At 49.1% G+C, this 11,946-nt stretch overlaps 1 protein-coding gene across 1 annotated transcript; it reads right to left on the bottom strand.

The window, feature by feature from the left end:
- Window positions 1–677: 677 nt before the first annotated feature.
- Window positions 678–5,675, bottom strand: LOC308428811 (large ribosomal subunit protein eL31-like; the record flags this gene model as incomplete). The annotated part of the gene is made up of 2 exons (XM_080927381.1): window positions 678–1,089; window positions 5,641–5,675. The coding sequence occupies 2 exons, from the start codon at window positions 5,673–5,675 to the stop codon at window positions 678–680; spliced, it is 447 nt and encodes a 148-aa protein (XP_080783507.1).
- Window positions 5,676–11,946: the final 6,271 nt, after the last annotated feature.

Genomic DNA, 11,946 nt, shown 5'->3' with positions numbered 1-11,946 from the left:
TGGAGATCTCAGATCAAGAGCGCCTGTGATCACGAACTGTGACCCATAATTCCTGCCATTGACAAGCTTTAAAGTTCAGGGCAGTAACCAAGAACTCTTCATAGGAATCTCCAGCATTCTGTCGTTGTGTCCTGCAAACAGTATTAAGGGGAGTCTGAGTTATGCACCCTGGGCCCCTTTAGTCCAGAGCTTCTCCCTGGACCATACGCCTCCCCACCCCTCCTGCTCTCTGGTCCTCCCTCTGAAACTACTCTCAGCTCTTCAGAAGGTGCTGGCCAGGCTGAGAGTGGACAGGCCAGGAGCAGAGCACGCAGGCAAGGTCAGACGCCTCAGACATGTGCTCAGACATGTGCTCTAGAGGGACTGGGCATGTATGACTGCTGAGCAGTAGCAAACCACGGGAGGATTCTGAGGCAGAGCGTGAATGTGTGAGTGACTGGAACATAAGGCTCTGTTTTGTGGGTGACCCTCATCCTGTACACAGACCTTGCAGAGACCAGCAAGTCCTGCTTCTGAGCAACACTCTTCCTTCCAGTCCCTACTTTCTGATCCCCGGAGGCTCCTTCTGAAAAGCCTAAGGAGGCTGGGATGGCTCAGTGGGTATCTGAATTTGATTCTTTTTTTTTTTTTTTTTTTTTTTTGAGGCAGTTCTGCACCTTTATTTGACACTCGGCAGGTTAGTTCTCATCCACATTGACCATCTGTAGATTTTTGAACGTGGTAACAAACACATAAGTTACCAATGTGTAGGGCTTGCTTGGTGAATCCTCATCCTCATTACGTTTTCTGGACAAACATACTTGGATGTGATATGGAACATTCCTTATTCCCTTGGCCCAGACGGCTTTATTGAGTCTGGTGTCAATGCGCACATCTGGAGCTCCCATTTCCTTCATGGCAAATTTCCGAGTTTCTTTGAGTGACCAAGGAGCACGCTTCTTGAAGCCCACTCCAAGTATGCGCTTGTGAATGCTGATGGTGTATTCTCCGGTCACCACCTCGCTGATGGCAGAACGGCCCTTCTTCTCGCCACCCTTCTTTGCGGGAGCCGTTCTGCCGGGCCCAAGCAGGAAAAGCCTGACTTTGATTCTTAGGAGCCACAGTGCAGGAGGAGAAAAATCTGTTCTTGCTAGTTGTCATCTGACCGTCATGAGTGTGTGTTGACAAGTCACCACACACACAAAATAGATAAATGCATGTAATTTTTGAAAGGAGGCCATGCCTGTTGTGGTGATGCATGCCTTTAATCCAAGCACTCTGGAAGCAGGAGACAGGCTGATCTCTATAAATTTGAGACCAGCCTTCTCTGCATAGAGAGTTCCCAGATCTACATACTGAAATACTGTCTGGGTAAAAAAAAAAAAAAAAAAAAAAAGAGGCCAAAGGTGATTGACTGACTGGATGTCTCAGGCACCACAGCCTCCCCTAGCCACTGTTTCTCACCTATGTGCCAATCAGGGGCCTGCTAATAATGACCTCCACTGGCCAGGGACCCATGCTCCCCACCTGCACTGAGGATTCCTGACCCACCTCCACCAATCTTCCCGTAAAGGTCCTTGCTCCCTGAGGCAAGACCCAGAGCATCAGGGAAACCTCCCAGCACCTCAGCTCTGGCTGTATTTCTGGTTTCCAGCAACACATAAAAATAGCTTCAAGGACATCCAGGGGACAGGAAGGGGGAGACCTGGTCCCTTGGCTTCCTGGAGAATCAGGTAGCTAGACTCCCTTCTCTCTCTCCTGGGCCCCTGCTAATTGTACATTTCCAGTTGAACCAGGTCTGTGCTTCTCTGCAGACTGGAGGCAGAGGCCCACTTAGTCAGGAGCCCATCTCCCTGGTTCAGGCAAAGGCAGGCAGACGCAGAAGTCCTGGGAGAGGCTGAGTTCCCTCCCACTATCAGCTCCATTGCTAAGGTGGCTGCAGAACCCTGGTGTGAAGGTTGGGGTCCAGAGCCAGTCAGGAGAGCCCTCCTGGGGGCCAGGGAGAGGATTGTGAGCTGGAGTGGAGAGGCTGTTGCCCAAAACAGGGGGCTTTCTGGGCTCTGTTTCCTTTCCCAAATAGTGGTGAGACCTTCATATACCACAGACAGCCTTCTGGGTACTGCAGTCTGAATGGGCGTGCGTGCATGCGTGCGTGTATGCGTGCGTGCGTGCGTGCGTGCGTGTGTGTGTGTGTGTGTGTGTGTGTGTGTGTTAGTATGTGTGTGTGTGTGACACAGGGGCGCCAGCCTTCAGCTGAAAAAAGAAGAAGAAGAAGAAGATAGCAGATACCATATGTGAATCTAGTGCTGAAAGCTTTTTCTCCTGGTCCCCTCAGACTATATGTCCTCATTGTACAGGCTAGTAGGCACATGATCCCCAGGGATCTAATAACATGGGAACTTCAGAACTGGGTGGTTGGCACAAGGTTTTAATCTTAACACTTGGAAGACAGAGAGGCAGATCTCTCTGAGCTAAAAGCTGAGGTTCATTTTCTCCTGTTCCTCCCTGGGCCTCAACATAGACCTGCTTTCCCGACGAAGTGTTCCTCTTGGCTCCACAGAAGCACTGCCCGGACTGAGCTCAGAGTGGGATCCTCAGGAGCTGACCTGAGCAGAACCTTGCTCTAGCCACTGCCAGGACTAGCCACAGAAGCTGTCTGTGGTGGTCTCAGCCCCAGCCCACTGCTGAGGCCTGGCCCCAGCTGGCCTCTAGGAATTCCACTGTTTGCTTCCCAGGCCGCTGAGTCTGGAGTCTCGATATTTGGAGTGGGGGCAGAGATGGAGCGGAACACGGACGGTGACTCTTCAGCCAGTGCAGGCAGGGACAGCTCAGGGTACACCGAGGTCTTGAAAGGAAGAAAAACAGACTCCACCTCAAGGCCTGAGAGCAGGCTCAATCCAGTGCACGCTCTCTCTGCACACACACACACACACACACACTCACACACACACACAGAGCTGTCAACTGCAATGAACAGCCACATGGCCACAGGAAGCATGGGAGACTACAGCTCAGAGCCCCCACTGTACCAACTGTATGCTCAGACATAATTAATTTCGAGGGAGTCCCCTACATGCCATTCTGAAGAATTCGCTCAAGAGCCTTTCTGGGGCAGGCTCTCATTGTATCCTGTTACTTTTCAAACGTCTGTGGTCACATTTTGGGTTTACTGACAAAGGCTTCTTCAGTGGTGGGGAAGAGCCTCAGCCAGGCTGTGTCTGCTGCATACTGTCACCGTCTGGTTCCTCCATTCTGAGGCTTCCTGAGTCGAACCCTTCCTTACATAGTAGCCACCTCATTGGTACAATTCACACAGCATATAGTCCACTCTTTGGTGTGTGTGCATGTGTCCGTATGTCGGTGTGCATGCAGGAACATGTGTGTGGAGACCAGAAGCCAACCTCGGGTGTGGTTTTTCAGGTTCCATCCACCTTGTTTTTATAAGATGTATTTTATTTGTAGAGGTGTGTGTATGAGTGTGTTTGCACATGTGTACAGGTGCTCATGAAAGCCAGGAGAGGGCATTATATACCCCTCCCCCCCATCCCATACTTGAGGACCGGCAGCTGTGATTGCCTCTGATCCTCTGGCAAGAGCAGGAAGGGCAGAATTTGCCATCTATCGGCCTCCTGACCGAGTACACAGTGTGACCAGCTGCCCAGTGCCTCTGTCACATCTTCCCCATCATGATGGACTGAAATCATGAGTCAAAAGAAGCTCTCTCCCCACCTTAAGCTGGGGCTTGTCAGCATTTGCTCACATCACATGGGATGGATAGAGACCCATCTGGGCGCAGGGTGCCCAGACTCCAGCATCACTTCCTGTGGACCATTGTGGGGAATGGGCGAGCTGTTGAAAGCAACACCATCACCTTACAGTCCCACCAGGGGACACCAAGGCTCACTGAAACCCGATAATCTCTTCCATGCTGGTCACCCGGCCAGGTGCTATCCCATTATCCCACAGTGGTTTTGATTTGCCTTCCCCTAGTGACTGAGGAGCTGGGCTATTCATTGCAGATTTAAAAAAAAAAACTCATTTTTATATTGTCTTATCCATTTTTTGAGCCTTTACATTGTTATTGCATTTTATTTGGTGGGGACACACTCATGCACAGACACGTGTGGTCGTCAGAGCTCAGCTTGCAGAACTCAGTTCTCTCCTTCCACACTATGCGTCCCCAAAATGAGCTCAGGTCATTGGGCTTGACCAGCTTTTCCATCCCACCAGCCCCTCTTCCAAGAGTTTACTAGTTTGGGCCTCTTATGTGTAGTACTGCAATCTGCTTTATATTTTCAACGTAACCCACCGTTTTACAGATGTACCGGGCAGAGATTTAATCCAGGTCTAACAGGTACTTGCACCCTACTTTCCTAGCTCTGGTAAGCAAGGGGGTGGCCTGGTTAGTGGGCTGTGCAGGAAGGAGGTTCAAAGAAATGTCACATTGGAACTTGGAGGGAGGGATGGCTGTGGTCACTCTGTCTCAGCCAGGCTAATGGCTGTCAGTGGTGGCTGGCTCACAGGCCCCTAATACAGGCTGATGGTTTTCCTTATTTTGTTCTCAAGAATATGCTAAAGCTTCTCACTAGACAGCATCATGCTACCCTGACAAGAAAAGGCCTGGAAAGATGTTTTTGATGACCCAAAGAATTGGAGGGAAGAAAAAGCCAAATCTAGAGATTCATGTATCTGTCAGCAACTAAAAGATAAAAACGATAAAGACTTGGGTGCTGAGGGCTGGACAGAGAACTGGTTATGGTAAAGATTTTGGTAGGATCCTGGCTCCGTGCAAAACAGCTTCCTGGGACTCTAGCCGGCCAGTCTACGTGGTGAATGACGTTCAGGCCACTGAGAGACCTTGTCTCAAAATAATAAAAAAGACATACAATGCTCGAGGAATGATATTTGAGGTTGTCCTGTGTCTCCACACACCTGGGACACAACACACACACACTCACAACACTCACAGAGTCTTAGTTTGGGTTCCATTGCTATGAAGAAACACCATGACCAAAGCAATTCTTAAAGAGAACATCATTTAGTTGGGCTGGCTTACAACTTCAAAGGTTCTACAGGCAGCTAGGATGAGGGTCTCAAAGCCCATCCCCCACAGTGACACACTTCCTCCAAAAAGTCCATAGTTCCTCATAGGAGATGCTGGGGCTTCTCCAGATGACCAAGAAGCCAGCCTAGAGAGGAGACAGCTCTAGAGGAATCATCAGCCCCAAGTTCAAGTACAGGCCAACAATTTAGGTACCTAAATTACAGGTCTGCTGGCCTGTAATCTGAACACTCAGGAGGTAGAGGCAGGAGGATGAATAGTTCAAGGTCAGCCTTGGCTACATAGCAAGATCAAGGATAGACCGTGTGAACTACATAAGACCTGGCCAAGATGGAGGCGAGAGCCCGGGGTAGGGCTCACACTTACCACATAGAAAGAGAAAGACACACACATGCACACAGAGACAGACAGACAGACAGACAGACAGACACACACACACACACACACACACACACACACACACACGGGGGTGGGGGAGATGGTTTTTTGAAAGCTTTTTTATTATGGGATATTTTGTCAGACTTGAGAAACAACCCCACAGAAGCAGTGAAATCCCACTGATGTGAAAACCTCTTTCTGAAGCCCAGAACCTGTCTCACCTCCCGTATCCGGGTCTGCAGTCTTGACTGGCCATCTTGATCTACTCTTTACATAATGGCGTATGTGCGAAAGTAGAGGCCTGCTGTGTGGCTCATAAAGAAAAATGACAGCTTCACCACTTGAGTCGGACTGTGAGGTCAGGTAGCTGAGCTGGGGAGGAACAGCTGAATGCTACTTGTCCCTGCCACCCCAAAGCTACAGCAAGCTTAAAGGAATCGGGAACATGAAGGGCCCCTATCAGGAGAGACACAGACAGAAAGGAAATGGGGAGGGCTGAACACAGAGACTGGGTCAGGGTCTGTCACTCCCCTACCAAGAACCACAGGGTGACATTCAGCTGGTCACTTCACCTCTCTGCTCTGAGACAGAGATAGGGCCTGATAAGAATGACAGGACAATGGCTATGTGGGGTGTTCACTGTGACATAGTTTCCACCTCTGTCCCCACCCCCATCTTACTCTGTAACCCTGGTTGGTCTGAAATTCACTATGTAGACCAGGCTATCTTTGTACTCAAAAGATCTGCCTGCCTCTGTCTCATACATGCTGGGATTAAAGTGTGCACTGTCACGCCAGGCAGGCCAGCCTCTCAGTCTTTAGCTTGTATCCAGAGACAACTGAGATCTGATATTTGTTCAGTATTTACCTTGCCTTGTTGGGATGGGAGCCACCTCTACCAGGGCCAGAGCCTCATCCCAGGGAGGACTCAGGAAAGCAGTCACACAGGTCACTCCAGCCTGAAAGTCAACAAAACAAAACTTTTTATCAAGTCTACTTTATATAGTGCTTACAAATTTATATCTCCATCTCATCGTTCTATGTCAAATGAATTCCTCAGTGTTGTTGGTACTAATGAAATAGTCAACATATTTTCACACACACACACACACACACACACACACACACACACACACACAAAGTGTCTTAGTTGATTTCTGTTGCTGTGATAAACACCAGGACCAAAAGCATCTTGGGGAGGAAAGGGTTTCTTTTCCTTCCTTTCTTCCTTCCTTCCTTCCATCCTTCCTTCCTTCCTTCCTTCCTTCCTTCCTTCCTCTCCCTCTCCCTCCCTCTCTCCCTCTTCCTCCCTCCCTCCTCTCTTTCTTTCTTCTTTCTTTCTTTCTTTCTTTCTTTCTTTCTTTCTTTCTTCCCTTCCTTCCTTCCTTTCTTTCTTTCTTTCTTTCTTTCTTTCTTTCTTTCTTTCTTTCTTTCTTTCTTTCTTTCACCCTAACCATCCTCATCATGGTCCACTATGAAGGGAAGTCACGGCAGGAATCTGAAGGCAGGAGCTGATGCAGGGGCCATGGTCAATCCTGATCACTGGCTTGCTCTCCATGGCTCGCTCAGCCTGCTGTCTGAGCACATAGAGCCACCTGCCCAGGGTGACACAAACCCCAGGGAGCTGGACCCTCCCGAGACCATTATTGATCAAAAAAAAAAGCACTATAGACTAGCTTATGTGCAGACCAATGGGGGAGGGGATCGACACATTTTCTCAGTTGATGTTCTCTCTTCCTAGATAATCCTCATGTGTGTCAAGTTGACAGAAACCTCACCAGGACAGCTTCCTATGGCTTATGGCTTGACCCTAGGGCTCTGAGCACTCCAGTCAAATGCCTAACACGGATCCCTAACCCTCCTTTACATTTTAAAAATTACTTTAAAAAATGTGTGTGTGTGTGTGTGTGTGTGTGTGTGTGTGTGTGTGGACTCGTGTGAGTGAATACAGTTTCTCAGAGTTCATAGGCTTCGGTTCCCCCAGAGCTGGAGTTACAGGTGAATGTGAGCCGCTCAGCATGGTGCTGAGAACTGAACCCAGGTCCTCTTCTCAACTGCTGAGCCATCTTACTAGCTCCTTGCATTTTAAACTACATTTAATTAAAAACAAAAACTGGGGGAAGGAACCTATGTGCCACAGTGTATGTGTGTGTGCAAATCAAAGGCAGCTTAAGAGAGCTGGTTCTTTCCCGCTATCCCGAGGGCCCCTGGAGTCCTGCTCTGCAGGATGATGGGGCCTGGAGTCACTGGCTGGTCCCTCAGGGTCTATGATACAGATCCAGGTACCATGTGGTTCCGCCTGCTAAGGACAGCCTCTGTCACTGATGGATCCCTGAGTGACTCTGGAGCTACCTACTAACCTGTGGCAGGTATGAGACCCTGAAAGTTTCTAGGTGTGCTGCTAAGTCCTGTTTCCTGATCCTTGCAGTGGCTTGGGGGGTCACATGGTAGAAGTTAATACCTCGTTGCTATGAACTTCTGTAAGCGGTGGGTCGCAGAGAAAATTGTCTTAATTCTACCCAACTAGGGAGCTAGGACCTCCTCCAGCTGGGTTCTGGAACCCTGAGAGGCCTGCCCTGCTCCCTGCTGCCTCGGTGGCTGGTTCTATCATCTTCTCCTTCCTCTGAGGACAGGGGCTCTGAGGAACCTCAGACAGAGCCTGGAAACAAAACCATGTTTCCAGGCTTCCAAGCTTCAGCCAGTGTATTGCCAAATGGTGCCCAGCACAACAGAAATCTGGTTCCTGGGTCCTCCAGGTGGGTAGGGCCTGGAGGGAGAAGCTGCCATTTTTTGGGCCTCTACTTTGTGACTGGGGCTGGTGTTGGTGACCTCTGGCAACACCCCATGGAGAGACGGTTCACACAGTTTTAGGAACAAACAGTTCAGCCTCCAGACACTGTTCTAGCAGCAGCAGAGAGGCATCCAGTGCAGACATGGCCTCCCCTGTCCCTGCTCTTTGGAAGATGTTCCTGCGGAGAGAGGCAGAAAACACAAAGACAGGAAGAGAGAACGGGGTGGGGGTGGGAGTTCGGGTTAAAATGCTCAGGATGGATGAAAATGCAGGACAGAGGGCTCAACCTCAAACAGGTCCTAAGGAGGACATCTCAACCACAACTAGAGAGAGTACAGCCATGGTCCCACGTGGGGTTCTGTAATTAAATGTGGACTCACAAAAACTTAGCCATTACTAGATGCAAAATAACCAAAAGTGAGCTCAAGCTCAGCAGGTCATTTTTGAGGTGAGGTGGTGGCATCGAGGGGCATTGTGTGACCACACTGCAGCCTGGCTCTGGGCACGGAGCAGGCACACGTTGCCTCGTGCCTGGTCTCACCACAATGTGCCAGTGAACGCCGCTTGAAGCAACCCAGCCCAGATTCAAGCCAATTCTGAAGCTACCACAGAGTTTACTACTCTTACACTGTTTACTGTTCTTACAGAAAACAAAAATGTCTAATTTTTTTTCTGCCGTCATTACCCAGCATGCATTGGTATACCTGTGTGTTGTGTTGTGTTAGAACTCGTGCTTTAAAAACAGAACAAAACACTGAGCTGTTGACATTAAAAAAAAATGTCTAAATGAATTTTGAATGGAGAGTACGACAGACTTCCAGCGGTTTCTGCAATGGCTCCAAGCACACCTCTGCCGTTTTGTTCTGTGTCCCACGCTGCTCTGCCGTGTTCTTCGCACTGACGAATGTGAAATTAAAGTGTTAATCAATGGGGACTAGAGAGATGGCTCAGCACCTAAGAGCATGTACTGCTCTTGGGGTGGGGGTGGGGGAGGGCAGGTTCAGTTCCCAGCATGCACGTGGTAGTGTTTGGATAGGAATGTTCTTCATGGGTTCAGGTATTTGGATACTTGGTTTCTAGTGGGTGGTACTATTTGGGATGTCTAGGAGGTGTGGCCTTGTTAGAGCACAAATGCCAATGCAGCTGGCTTTGAGGTTTCTAGTACTTGGAACATTCTTAGTTCACTTAACTCTGTCTCCATCCTGTTGTTTGAGAAGTCAGCTCTCAGCTGTTCCTGAGGCCACAGCTGTATTGTGATGGACTTTTTTATCCTCTAGAACCATGAGCCGGAGTAAACCCTCCTCCTGTAAGTCGACTTGGCCATGTTCCCTAACACTGCAACAGGCTGAGTGCAGTGGTGCACTCGGGAGGCAGAGGCAGGCAGAACTCTGGGAGTTCAAGGCCAGCCAGGGTGAGATCAAGAGACCCTGTCTTAAAGAGAGAGGGGTGGGGGAGAAAAAGGAGGGGGCCAGGAAGGGAGGGAAGGATGGTTAACCCATACAGAAGGACACCTCACAACAGCCTATATCCCAGTCCCAGGAGGATCTGGCACCCTCTTCTGGCCTCCACAAAAACCTGCATTTACATGTGCAGACACTCACCCCCATCATACACACACAAAATTTAAAAAGAATGAAAACAATCTTGTAAAAAAAAATCTTGATCAACTCTGAAAAATGTGGAAGGTGCTTTCGGTCCTACAGCATGAGTGGGGGAACCGTAAACTCTTTGTGTGAAACAAATTCACTTTAATCTTTAATAACCAGTGAGCTTACATTTACCAAAGCATTGGCTGGGGGGTTGTTGTTGCTGTTGTTTGGTTGGTTAGTTGGTTAGGTTTTTTCCGAGACAGGATCTCTCTCTGTGTAGCCCTGTCTGTCCTGGAACTTGCTCTGTAGACCAGGCTGCCCTTGAACTCAGAGACCTGCCTGTCTCTGTCTCCTGAGTGCTGGAATTAAAAGTGTGTGCCACCACTACCAAGCCAAAGCACTGTTTTAAAATTAATTTCCTTATAACGTATGAGTTAACATTTTATTTAAATACCAATCTTATATACTTATCTTCCTGGAGTTGTATGAGTGTTCCCAGGTGAAGAGAGCTCATGAGCAGATATAGTTTGGAAGCTGAGTCTCAATTAGGGCTAAACATTAGAAAAGAGCCAGCTGTTCAGAGCAAATTTGGACAGGAGGCCTGTGTGCCTGAGTGTAGGAGGCAGGGGCAAGAGAGGTAGCCAGGCTACGAGAGCCTTACGTAGGGTACCATCGGCTGCTGGCTGGAGTCTACCAGGTGAAGGACACATGCAGCCTTGGGCACAGAGAGAGTCAAGAGTTTGTTGTGTAAATGTGAGTCAAGAAAGAAGAGATATGTGGGTGGTGTCAAGTGTGCACTCTCCGGGAGAGATGTCTGTACTCCAAGCTCCTTACTTCCTTCATAGACCAGAACGTTTCCAGAGCTTCAAGCTAGGTCTGACCCCAACATGCAGAACAGCCTTCGGGCAAACAGACTAACCCTCCCTTCTCTTGCAGTACAGACAGAAGTGGCTATGTGACATTGGTTTCTCTCTGGCCCATTGTGTGCTCTGCCACTGAACTAGGCATGTGGACACACGCTGGTCATTTGCTGGATTTTAAAGCACTTTACGGGGGACCAAAGTGTCTCATCATCTCTGCAGACTCCACAGAAAAGCAGCTTTGCCCTCCCAGCACTGAATCTCACTAATGGACTGCTGTGGGGTTTCAGGGTCCTTCCAGCATCCAGTGAGGGGGATGGAGGGGTCTCAGCAAGTATTGCTCTTGATGAAGAGATGGTGTCCAAACTCTCACAGAAATCTTAATTGACGAGTAAAAAGCCCTAATAACTCCATGTCAGACCCATCTGGGCACTGAGTGTATGGACTAACACTGAGGGTCCTTCTTTGTGGTGGTTTTAGATGTGGTGGTTTAGATCCAATTGAAGACTCGTCATTGGCTCTGTTTCATGGAAAGACCAGTGGTCCTTGGTTAGAAACACAAAGAAACAGAAGGTTCTAGAAGCTTAATACCCTGGCACTGCTCTAAGCATTACAAATGCTTACAAATTCCTGCCTTGAAGGCTCCCATCCCTGGGGCAGGTACACAGAAAGGGAGTAAACACCACTAGGGACATGTAGGGGACATGGCAAACCTCAGTCTTTTCCTACCTTGAGCATATTGTGAGAGACAGTGGCGGTCTATGCCTGAGCATGTGGGACCAGCATAAACCTCATCTCTGACATCTTCTTCCTCCTGCTGGGAAGCTGACTAGATACCTAGGGCCAGCGGAGAAGCTACGGCAGGTCCTGGCTCCTCACCCTGAGTGACTGCAACATTAAGTGGTCAGTCAGTGTAGAGATTGCTGCGCATGAGCAGACAGAAAGACAAACAGGTTAGGCGTTTCCAGTGCCCCCCTAAATATTTTCGAGAGGAAAAGATCCCCAAAAGAAGAGCACCCCAAAAACCCACTGAAGCTGGAGGCTGAGCAGGGGAGTGGCCACTGCTGTGTCAAGTGGCCTCTAAATCACAGTCACCTTCATTGAAGCTGAACGCAACCACTTGGTGCCCAGCCCTCCAGAACTCCATCAAAGTCTCTCCTGCATCTACACGGATGTTCTTTCATCCTCAGTGGTCCAAGCAGAGACTCAACTTCTCCCTGCTCTCTGCCCCAGAGGCAAGCTGAAGCCAGACTGTCTAATCAACTAACACCCTTCCCTCTACTCTCTC

The sequence above is a fragment of the Micromys minutus genome (assembly GCF_963924665.1).
Source record: "Micromys minutus genome assembly, chromosome: 13".
NCBI lineage: Eukaryota > Metazoa > Chordata > Mammalia > Rodentia > Muridae > Micromys > Micromys minutus.
Note: the sequence above shows the minus strand (reverse complement) of the source record. Positions and strands in the feature narration are given on the sequence as shown.